Here is an 11,930-nt window from a genome sequence, read left to right as displayed (position 1 = left end):
AATGAACATTTAAAGAGTCAGAACTTATGGTATTGTGTATTCCTGATATGAACTAAATTAAGATGATTTTTTAATGTAAAAAATGACTGCATTTTGATTTTCTGATTAAATTATCACGAAATATGTTATATTAAATCTCCACATTAAAATCTGAAAACCAGCCCAGAGAGTATTCTCAAAAACCTCAGTCATTCAGATTAAAAAAAACACAATGGCCTTAGGAATATTAAAATATATTAAAAGTATTAAGTGTAAATGATCGATACGCATGTATGCAAATGAGCAAAACCTAAAGACCACCAGTGCCACTTGAGCTGGTAAGAATATAAAAAAGTTTTGCAAAATTTGATTCTGAACACGTCACCTCGGCTCTGACATTCACAATGAAGACTTTAAGAAAGATATTTATGTTAAGCTCATTTATAAAGTATTCAAGTATCAGATTCAGAGATTTAAGGGAGTCAGAATTTATATTTTGAAGCTTTTTTAAGGGACATTTGTCTGACTGAAATCTGCTTTAACACATTAAGTTAGAACCTATTTTAGGTTTAATCAGGTTTCTAAGAGACAACATTTTAAAAGGAGCCAACTGTAAGTCCTTTAGGATGTTGGTTTTCCCAACCTGGGGTCCTGCCCCCCCTTGGAGGAGGGAGGGGGCAGAAATCTGTCTGTTCTGAGGTCCTCAAAATCAGATTTGCATATGTCAACTAAAATCACAATGTCAGGGTTCGTACACCTTTACCAAAGTCAAACTCAAGCACTTTTCGATCATTTTCAATCTGTTCCAGCTCCTTCCAGCTTTAGTGAATCACATCTTTATACACAAAATGATGATTTCTCCTCTTCATCACATTAAATCAGATGTTACTATGCTGTTATCAATCAGAATTATCTTTGTGACACAACTGTGCAGACAAGAGACAAATTAAAGGTAAATACGACAACTTCCTGTTTAGGTTGTGAAGTTTGTGCCATTTCTAGATTATTGATTAATTATCAATTAATACGTGTTTAATCGGTTAAATTCTTATTTGCTAATTAATTGATTAATGATTAATCATTGACATCCTGTACAATCTGGCTCACCAAAGTCAGACTCTTTTTTTTTTTTAATCTAAACATTTAATTAGTTAATTCAGTAAGGCAGCAATTAATTATGAAAGTAATCTGATTACAATTTCAAGGAGTTTCAGGCAATTTATTCAAAATCCAAGCACTTTTCAAACCTTGAAAATGTTTTCAAGGATTTCCAGCCCCTGTGTTCAGCCTGTGGGGCTCTGAGGAACAAAGGAGACAGATTTCACCTGAACTGTGATCCACCACCTGGTTGTCAAACTCACACAATGACAAAAATATGTCTGAAGTTTGAAGTATTTTTTCTTTTACACTCAAGTGTGCTTTTGACAAAGAACCAGATTTAAAGTTGCAGGAATGTTGCGTCAGGTTTTTGTGTTGGTGAGAGTTAACCCTGTCAGTGTCACAGCTGCCATGTAAGGCTCAGACTGCTCAGATATTATTAGACACAGTAATCAAACACCACACTGGGTGGAGGACATGTTGCCTCACTGTCATCCAATCCAGCATGCAGAGGTGGAGACAGACCTCAGATCCTTCAGGGAAAAGTACTGAAAGTATTCAGCTAATGATTATTTTCTTTATGGATTAATCTGCTGAGGACCATCAAATATCTGTAGCATCACTGTCCTGTGAGAACCATGTGTCTGTAAAGTGTCAGAAAACAGCCTTTTTTCAGCTTTGTGGATTAAAAAGTTCAGTATTTGTTTCTGGGATGTAGAGTAGAAGCATAAAGTTGAATAAAACAGAACTCAAGAAAAGTACAAAACAAGTACAGGACTTGTACCAGTTACTGATTACAACTCTGAACTAATGCAAGATGGAAATTAATGGACTGACAGCGACTGATGATTGATTAAAAATTAAATTTAAAACCAATTATCTGACTAATTAGCAGTCAGCAGAGCCAAAGCTCAGAGTTTTGTTTTAGTATTTTCTGCTGATTATTTCCTCCAATAATCAACGAGTGTTTGGTTTGTTATAAAAATTCAGAAAATAGTGAGAAATGCCATGTGTGTTTGCCACGCTGTGACTGTTTCTTATTCCAGACAAAATCATTTTTCACCTATTTAAAATACAAGTAAAACTTAAAAAAAAAAAACCAAACAAAAAAAAAACAAACATAAAATTCAAACCAATAAACTTCAAACAAATAAGATTAACAAATGTTATTTTAACTTTTGCCAGTTTATTTTGTTGTTCATCAAGTTACACAGATAATCAGTTAATTGTAAATGTTCCATCATCTCAGCACATAAAGGAGCTTTTCATAAAAGTTTTAGTGACTTTTGTGTTTCTGATGTCACACATGAAGCCAGTTATTGATCCACTCAGTCTCTGCAAAACAAATTCACCCAAAAAACTTTTTCTCCCAACAAAGGCAGAAAAATAGGAAATGATCTGAAATAATTTCATATTTTTGTGAAGATTTAAATATAAATAAATAAATACAAAATTACAACTTGTTATAACATAACAAGTCCCCTCAAATAATATGAACTTTTTTTTTTACACATTTTTCTCAACATATTTATTTATTTTATTTAAGTACACTGACTAATTTATATATTTATATTTATTCCTAAATTTGTGCCTATTTTTTAATTGGCATATTTTTGTATGAATGTATTTATTTAATTATTTATTTTATATTTAAATATACTGACTAATTTATATTTTTATATTTACCTTTACTCATATATTTTAATATACTATAAAGTTACTATGATTGTGTTTTGTTTGTTTGTGTATTAATTATTGACTTATGAATTTCCACAAGTATTGAGGCACGTCAAAATGATAAAAACGCTCACAAAACATTCACCAGGTGACGCTCTGGTGTAACGTAACCGCCATTACACCGACGAAGAAGAAGTAGGAAGAAGAGAATTACAGCCGGGTTACGAAAACAACCGCAACAGCAGCAGGCGTTGTTAGCATCCTGTTAGCCTGTTAGCAGCTAACGTTAGCGCCATCATGGCGGCAGTGCGCAGCTTGCGGGTGTCGGTGAAATCAGACAGCGGGTCGGAGCGCTCGGACTCGGACTCCGAGTCGGACAGAGATGCCCGCGAAGCCGAACCGATGGAGGTGGAGGAGGGAGAGCTGGAGGCGGAGGACATCTCGGTGAACCGCTCCCTGAAGGAGCTGCTGCCGGTAAGTGTCCCGACGAGGCCTCATTAGACCGGGGATTGGCGTCTCTCGCGGGTCAGAGAACAGCGCGAAGTGTCGGCGTGTGGTAACTTGGACTCCCGGATCTCTATCCGGGAGCTGGTCGGTTGCACTGTGGCCGTTTCAGACTGACGGTTAAAAACGTTTAACTGCCTTTATCACGGACTGGTTTCTATTAATGACATGTTTGTTCAGTAGCTGGTGTTTGTTTGTTTATTTCAGTCACTTGTTGCTGGAAGCTTCTTAACGTTACTGCTGTCTTTGTATGCAGTGATCGTGCCACCAAATTCCAGTTAAAAAAATGGAAAGTGAATGTTTTTACGGGCAAAGGAAGGCAGGAGGTTAAAAACGATTAACAATTGTTGATTATTCTGATACCTGACCAGTCAGTGGTCAGTTCGGCCTGATCCTCATCACACAAAAGTTATAAATAAAATCAGATTGTAGATGTAGTTAATTCCTCTGCTGTTACTCGTCTGATACTTCATTTATTTTCGCCAGGGTATGTATAATCACTACATTGCTTTGTCAAATTAGAACTGAAATAGCAGTTATTTGAATAGGAGTTTGGTGTGACATTATCAATTAGTCAGCCTCAGTCTCTCTTCACTCATGTGATTTAAACGTGTCAAAATTTACTTTTAAACCTTATTTTTGAATAAATGTCTCTGGAGTTGTTGTGTTCACACATGCTTTTATTTTGACAACTATCCAACTTAAAAAAGGGATGGACAAGAAATAATGGAGCTATAAATTATCTGCAGATAATGGGGAAATCTGTATTATTACTCATCATCTTAATAATAAAAATATTTCTGGTTAAATTCAGCTATTATAATTTATGATTTGACAAATTATGTCAAAGTATTTAATATGAATTCTTTGGTAAAAACATCTGAGCCTGTCTCAGCTGTACATAAACTGTAGGTTATATGAACTGCTTCTTAAAGGACAAAAATTGAAAATTCTCAATTCTCTTATCAGGACCATCCATGAAAATCAGGTAATTACCAGTTATTGACAGATTGGTCTCCAGTGATATATTTGTCCCCTGAGAGTCAGAAAGAGTCAGGTGGATGATGAGTGAGGACGGGAACAGAAATGACATCCTGAGAAACGACACTGAAAAGCGTTTGTGCTGCTGTTTCTTAGGATACGAGTCGGCGGTATGAGAACAAGGCGGGAGCGTTCATCACTGGGATTGACGTCAACTCGAAGGTAGGACACCAACACTGACACACATGCACACTCAGATGTCTTCCAGACGAGATGTCTCATGAGGTTTTACGTTTGAAGATGTAAAGTTAGTGCATTAAAAAGACTTCGGGTCTCGTGGAAAACTGATTTATTGAAGTTTGTCTTGTTGTTAAATAAATCCTGCATCAGCGTGTTGGGATTTATTTCACAATAATGATCTGCTCACTGTACATCAAATTTTACATACTAATGACAAATTACATGACAACACAGGACGATACAAGACAGGTGTCTTTACACTGAAGTAGGAGACTGGTAAACTTCAAAATGAAAAATATTTAACATAATTTCTGCAGGTTGTCTTCTAAACATCATTTCAGCTGGAAATCTGACTTTCCTGGAGAAATTTTATAAACTGATTTCTAATTTTTCAGGGTGGGAATCTTTGGGAAATCTTGTGAATCCAAATCGATTCTTGATTGAATGAAAAAAGGAGGGCACAGCTTCCAGTCTCTTGTTGCAGTTTACAGAGTGCCAGATCGTCTGTCTGTCTGAATGTCTGTCTGTCTGTGTGACTGTCTGTCTGTCTGTCTGTGTGACTGACTGTCTGACTGTCTGTCTGTCTAACTGTCTGTCTGTCTGACTGTCTGTCTGTGTGACTGACTGTCTTGTCTGTCTGTCTGTCTGTCTGTCTGTCTGTCTGTCTGACTGACTGTCTTGTCTGTCTGTCTGTCTGTCTGACTGTCTGTCTGTGTGACTGACTGTCTGTCTGTCTGTGTGACTGACTGTCTGACTGCCTGTCTGTCTAACTGTCTGTCTGTCTGACTGTCTGTCTGTGTGACTGACTGTCTTGTCTGTCTGTCTGTCTGTCTGACTGTCTGTCTGTCTGTCTGTCTGTCTGTGTAACTAACTGTCTGACTGCCTGTGTGACTGCCTGTCTGTCTAACTGTCTGTCTGACTGTCTGTCTGACTGTTTGTCTGACTGTCTGTCTGACTGTCTGTCTGACTGTCTGTCTGTCTGTCTGTCTGTCTGTCTGTCCTGCCCTCACAGTTTAGCTCCACCTTCTTTCTTTTTTATCAACATCACATTATTAACTAACATTTAAATAACTGATGTGAGATTTTTTTTTTAACTGATACAAAATCGTTTTCCTGCATCTTGTGAGTTTATAAAGATTTCAGACAGAAAGTGAGACTGACAGCAGAGGAAAGCACAGATGTTTACATGTAGATGGAGCTGCAACTAACAATTATTTTTATTGTCAATTAATCTGTCAAGTTGTTTCTCAATTAACTGAATAATTGTTTGATTCATAAAATGTCAGAAAATGGTGAATGTTTCCCAAAAGTCCAAGATGACGTCCTCTAGTGTCTTGATTTGTCCACAACCCAAAGATTTTCCTTTTTTCCTTTGAAAATAATCTGTACAGCAAAGAACTGAAAACTACGTCTGTGTGCTTCACATGTTTGGACCTATTTTTCAAGTCTTTCCTGTACTGATCATTTTCATTATCAATTAATCTGTCAGTCATTTTCTCAATTAATCAATTAATTGTTCAGTCTGTAAACTATAAATGAAGTGTTTTCCAAAGTCAGTTAATAATTGATAAATTGTTGCAGCTCTACATGTAGAGAAACATTGAGGATGCTGTGAGTTGACGGGCTGAATGGATCACAGTGTGTTCAAAGTGTGTGTTTGTGTGTGTGTGTGTGTTTTCATCAGGAGGCAATCGAGAGAAAAGAGAAGCGAGCGAGACGTTTCCATTTCTGTGGCGAGGAAAGCGTCGCTCAGAGGAACTTTTTCCTGGATAAAGACGTCATGAAGAAAGGTGAGTCATCCCCCGACACCCACCTGACCTGTTTACAGGTGTTTACAGCTGCTGTTTGTACTCACTGTGTGTGTTTGTCTTCGTCTTCTTCTGTGGTGCTCAGCGATCCCCAGACTTCGTCTGGAGGCGATCCACGTGACGGGCGTGGATGACATGAGCACGCAGGACGTCTTTGGATATTTTAAGGAGTATCCTCCAGCACACATCGAGTGGATCGATGACACGTCCTGTGAGTGTGACACACACGCACACACACACACACACACACTAGGGCTGAAGGATTTTGAAAAAATATTTCATTGCAATTATTTTGACTGATATTGAAGTTGTGATAGAATTTGTGATATTAGAGGTGATGATCAATTTGACATAATTTTTCTTATTTTGATTGAAAAACATGTTAAAATGATGTGATTTTTTTAAAACAGAAGTCTGTATAAAATGATTTTTTGTTAAAGTTTGTAGAATCTGATGTGTAGGACAGGACGTCTCTGCCTCACAACATTCATTCATTTAAAATATAACGCCTTTATCAAATATTGCACCTTCTGCAATGTGAAAATTGCTGAAAGACGTTGCAATTTTGCTAAAAATTCAATTAATTGTAGAGCCTGAGACAAAACTCAGTGGAGGAAAGGAACGCAGCAGAGTTATGGGTTATTAAAGAAATCAGCCGTCATACTGACCCTCGTGATTGGCTGGACGTCTCCGTACCGTCTGAAGGAGCAGGTCAGACACAGCTCCTGTGTGTCTGAACTCCTTCTGGTCGTTTCCTAGGTAACGTGGTGTGGCTCGATGACAACACATCCGTCCGAGCCCTCGTCAACAGCAGCCGTATGCCTGACCCAGAGACGGTAACCACAGAGACGAGCGGCGCCAACCAGCCTGGAGAACAGAGCAAAGGTGTGTGTGTGTGTGTGTGTGTGTGTCTCTGTGTGTGTGTCTCTGTGTGTGTGTCTCTGTGTGTGCGTCTGTGTGTGTGTGTCTCTGTGTGTGCGTCTGTGTGTGTGTGTCTCTGTGTGTGTGTGTGTGTGTGTGCGCGTCTGTGTGTGTGTGTCTGTGTGTGTCTCTGTGTGTGTGTGCATACTGTGTGTGTGTGTGTCTCTGTGTGCGTGTGTGTGCGTGTGTGTGTGCATGTGTGTGCGTGTGTGTGCGTGTGTGTGTGTGTGTGTGTGTGTGTCTCTGTGTGTGTGTGTGTGTGTGTGTGTGTGTGTGTGTGTGTGTGTGTGTGTGTGTGTGTCTCTGTGTCTCTGTGTGTGTGTGTGTGTGTGTGTGTGTGTGTGTACACAGAAAGAAGCTCAGCGGGTTCCAACAGGGAGGAACAGTGTGTGAACAGAATGTGTGGAAAACTGATGTTTTTTTCACCTGGCAGGTCGTCGGGGTCAAAGGTCAGACGATGATGAGGACGATGAAGAGGAGGAGGGTGAGGTGGACGAGGACGACGAGGAGGTGAAGAAGAGCAGCGAGGAAATTGAGGCGAAGGACAGCGATGGAGAGGCAGAGCAGAAGACGAAGGCTGAGGGCAGACAGGTAGGGTTCGATACCTCAAACACAAACTGATTGGGTTTATCGATCGCCTCCAATAACTGATCGATGTTCGGTGTGCTTCAGATGGACGACCTGTCAGGGGCGGAGAGAGCGTCTCTGCTGAGGAACGACCTGCGACCAGCCATCAAAGCCTTCAAAGGAAACAAACTGTTCCTGCGCTTCGCCACACAAGGTCTCTCACACACACACACACACACACACACACACACACACACACACACACATATTAGGTCACTCAATAAAACACAGTCATAGGTAACAGGGTGGGGTATTGATTCAGATTTCCCAAATCAATTCAATTCAATATTTATTCGATTAGGGATATTTGAGTCACTGGACCAGTTCAGCTCAGACTGACCTCTGATCTGGTGCATTATTAAAAATATTTATGTTTATATTAAGAATTTACCAAAGCAGTTACATTAACCATTTTCTTTACCATTGATTTAAATGAATTCTTCATTTTTATTCAGATACTTTTATTTTGAAATTATATTGTGAAAGTATGAATGTTAATCTTCCTTCCTGTAGTTCTGCTGCCTGCTCATGTAGCTCAGTAACAGGATTCTCTCTCTGCACTTCACTTTGTTCTTAGATGCATTTTCACATTTGCATTTTTACATTTTTTATTGTGATGTAATTTCCTGGATTATTTCAAATGATTCATACCTGTAAAATCTGTGCAACCTGAACTCAAAACTACAGCCTCGGTTCTGTTTCTGTAGTAAAGTATTGTGCCGTAATGACATCATGATGAGCGAACAGCGTGATGACATTAAAGAAAAAAGAAGGGAGCTGTAACATTTCTGATTTTTATGTTAATGGCTTCAAGCAGGTTCAGGGGTCGCCTGCAGGAGGTCTGTGTTTTTCATACGGTGAGTTAAATCTCACAGCGACCTGTGCAGGTAAAACCTTCAGCAGCTGCGGTTGAAGTGGTCATGTGACTCTGACTCAGACAGCGCAGGGTTAAACACAGCTAAGCTAACGGCAGCTCGTGGAGACGAGACGAGTGAACGAAGGTTTGACTCTGTGTTTGTGTGCAGATGATAAGAAGGAGCTGGGCGCGGCTCGCCGCAGCAGATACTACATGAAGTACGGAAACCCCAATTATGGAGGCATGAAGGGAATCCTCAGCAACTCCTGGTGAGACTCGGACGCTGTCCTCTGATCAGTTTAATCAAGAGATTTGACTGTTTTGTTTTTTTACTTTGGTATCATGCAGTGATGAAATCTCAAACACAGCCGTCTCTCTGCAGACCAGCACATTAGCTAAATAAAAAAATTAACAATTAATTTTAAAAAACAGCCAGCGATGGCTTCAGCCCATCATTGAGAGGCGATATGTTCCTCCAGTCAACCAGCCCTTCTACCATTTAGAAAATCGGGTTTTGTGAGTCGATGCAGAATTGTCCTCGTCTGTGTTGTGATAAATTTAATAATCTAATTTCTTCCCTTCGCCTCCAGTAGACGATGTGCAGCCTGATGATTAAATCTGGTGTTTTTCTTCAGGAAGAGGAGGTATCACAACCGGAGGATCCAGAGAGACGTCATCAAGAGCAAGAAGCCTCTGATTGGAGACAGCATGGGACACACACCTCCGTACACACACCGACACTCCGGTAAAAACTATCAATTAATGAAAACTTTATTTAAATGATGTCAGGTCTGACAGCAGCGAGCAGAAACTTCACTGTGACAAATATCAACAGTTTTTATTCCACAGAACAAATTTTTGCTGAATAAAAGAAACCAAAGTTCTAAAAAATATGTAAATCAGGATCGATGTGGTCAAAGAAAACCAGATTATTAATCTGACGGTTTCTGTTCAGCTGACCTGGTCAACCTGCCCGAGGAGCCAATCAAGGAGGAGGAAGAGGAGGAAGAGGAGGAGGAGGAGGGTGACGAGGACATGGACTCGGACGACAGGGTGGTGGAGTACAGAGAGCGAGGAGGAGGAGGAGACAGGGAGAGAGGAGGAGGAGAAAGGGGCGGCAGTGGCTCCCGGTCGCTGGGGGCGGGGCTTCGCAGCCGGACGGAGCGCTCTCCGTCTCCGTGGTCGGAGTCGGACGAGATGGACTACGACCTGGAGCTGAAGATGATCTCCACGCCGTCACCAAAGAAGAGCAAGAAGATGACGATGTACGCCGACGAGCTGGACAGTCACCTGAAGAGCATCAGGTCAGAGTCACCTGGAGGCGCTGCCTTTTGGTTGGTCAGTTTTTTAATGACACAAAGGCCAAAGGCAGCAAGGCCGTCAGATTGGTTGGTTGCATCCAAAAAATCCACTTTGCAGACAAAAATCTTAGAAAACTGATTTTGTGAATGAGACATTTTAACAGAATATCGACTTCATGTTTTTTATCATGTTATATGTGACATCACTGTGACATCACCAGTGTGGTTACTGTTAGCTGTGTGTGCAGAGAGCAGTTAGAACGTTGTGTTGTTTTGTTTGTTTCTCATGTTCTCTTTGTTCTGTGAGCAGGAACCGGATCGGGAGTTCCGGATCACAGAGCAGACCCAAATCCACATCTCCCACCAAGGTGACGGACGTGCGGCAGCTGCTGGAGGAGAAGAGACAGGGACTGTCTCAGCACAGCAGACAGCCCCCCCCGGTGGTCTCCAGTGGAAAGACAGGTGTGTGTGCGCTCAGGCCAGATGTTCACACGATTCCAGCTGCTGCTGTTTGTCACTCAGTCACTCCTCCGTCACCGTGTGTTTGCAGACGTGCGGCAGCGACTCGGGAAGAGACGCTACTCTCCAGACAGACGGCGCTCGCCCTCCCCCGTCTCCCCCAGAGACACGCCTCCAGCCAGAGAACCAATCAGAGACGTGCACCGCAGACTGGGTGTGGCCAGCCAAGACAACAGAGGTGTCTTCTCCAACTCATCCAAAGACAGAAAGACAAGTATGCAAATAAACTGCACCAACCTGTCATCGCTCGTCTCCAGTCGTCACCAGAACTACGAGTCAAACTGTTGATATTTTATTCATGTAGACTGTCAGTTAACTGTTTCCTGTGAGATGTAATGCAGCTGCTCACCACTAGTCGGTGCTGCAGCTCCTCTCTCGCTCAGTGTGAACGTTGTGTTTAACCCCGCCCCCTCCCTCCTCTCTGCAGGCGGTCTGTGGAGCAGACTCGGTGCCCCTGATGACGACAGCGGCGCCGGACATCACGAGCGCAGATCAAGTAGCCGGTCGTCGGGCCTCTTCTCCTCTTCCTCCTCGTCGGGCCGGAATGGCGGCGGCGGCGGCAGCAGCAGCCGGCGTAGACGAGGCGACGGAGAGGAGGAAGAGGAGGTGGAGGAGGAAGACGACTCGACGCTGCAAAAGATGTGGGGCGCCATGATCAAACAGAAACAGGAGCGTCTGACCCACAAGATGAAGAAGAGCCGGCTGGACAACCTGCCGTCGCTGCAGATCGAAATCAGCCGTGACAGCAGCGACGACTCGGACGCCTGAATATGAACCTGAACGTCACACGGCTCTGTCCAATCACAGACGGATGCGATCTGAGGCCAGTGTGCTGCGTTTTCTGTTACTGTTTCACACTGTCCACCTGTGGATGGGGCACTGGAGGGGTCCACCGCTCACAGGTCCAGGGGCCCAAACGGGTCACGGGTTCCCTGAGACGTTCTGATCAGAGTCTGGTTCTAAATGTGATGAAGCAGCATGAATTTCTCTGACGTTCGGCTGCACCTGCTCGCCGCCACTGAAACCACAAACCAACACCTGCACAGATGTTCTGATACCTGAACTTTACTCAGCAGCTGGAGATGATTGTCACCGAGTTACTGTGTGCCACTAAGCCTGTATGGACGTCATGTGATCGCTGGTCTGAGTGACACACAGGACAGACGTCATATCAGATGGTTGAAACCTGATCCAACCTTTTATCGGAGGCGTTTCTGATGGCGGGTATCAGAACATCTCTGCAGTCCAGAATCTGAGAGCGTCGGTGTTCAGTTAGATCTCTAATGACGTGAAGTTTATCGTTTTGTTTTCTCAACATCACAAGTCGAACATTTTGTTGTCTTGATCGCGAGGTTATTAATTCATTATTCTGCTCGAGTTAATCTTTTCGTTATCTTGAGTTAATAATAATAATCATCT

The 11,930-nt window shown here is 42.1% G+C and overlaps 1 protein-coding gene across 1 annotated transcript; it reads left to right on the top strand.

Moving 5' to 3' along the window:
• The first annotated feature begins 2,819 nt into the window (after positions 1-2,819).
• On the top strand, positions 2,820-11,559 carry ncbp3 (nuclear cap binding subunit 3). Its single transcript, XM_084730133.1, has 13 exons — positions 2,820-3,228; positions 4,396-4,461; positions 6,164-6,269; positions 6,373-6,498; positions 7,047-7,172; positions 7,642-7,799; positions 7,881-7,989; positions 8,861-8,960; positions 9,327-9,436; positions 9,647-9,995; positions 10,303-10,454; positions 10,543-10,725; positions 10,939-11,559. The coding sequence occupies exons 1-13, from the start codon at positions 3,052-3,054 to the stop codon at positions 11,277-11,279; spliced, it is 2,103 nt and encodes a 700-aa protein (XP_084586259.1). The 5' UTR covers positions 2,820-3,051; the 3' UTR covers positions 11,280-11,559.
• The last annotated feature ends 371 nt before the right edge of the window (positions 11,560-11,930 follow it).

Source organism: Lutjanus erythropterus, chromosome 11 (assembly GCF_056507025.1).
Source record: "Lutjanus erythropterus isolate fLutEry1 chromosome 11, fLutEry1.hap2, whole genome shotgun sequence".
In the NCBI taxonomy this organism is placed as follows: domain Eukaryota; kingdom Metazoa; phylum Chordata; class Actinopteri; order Lutjaniformes; family Lutjanidae; genus Lutjanus; species Lutjanus erythropterus.
This window is presented reverse-complemented; position numbering and strand designations above follow the sequence as displayed.

Excerpts from the sequence above, each read along its gene's own strand:
- ncbp3 (XM_084730133.1), top strand. The coding sequence starts at position 3,052 with ATGGCGGCAGTGCGCAGCTTGCGGGTGTCGGTGAAATCAGACAGCGGG. Across the intron at positions 6,270-6,372 it reads TAAAGACGTCATGAAGAAAG|CGATCCCCAGACTTCGTCTG; the intron begins GTGAGTCATCCC and ends TGTGGTGCTCAG. Across the intron at positions 7,173-7,641 it reads GCCTGGAGAACAGAGCAAAG|GTCGTCGGGGTCAAAGGTCA; the intron begins GTGTGTGTGTGT and ends TTCACCTGGCAG.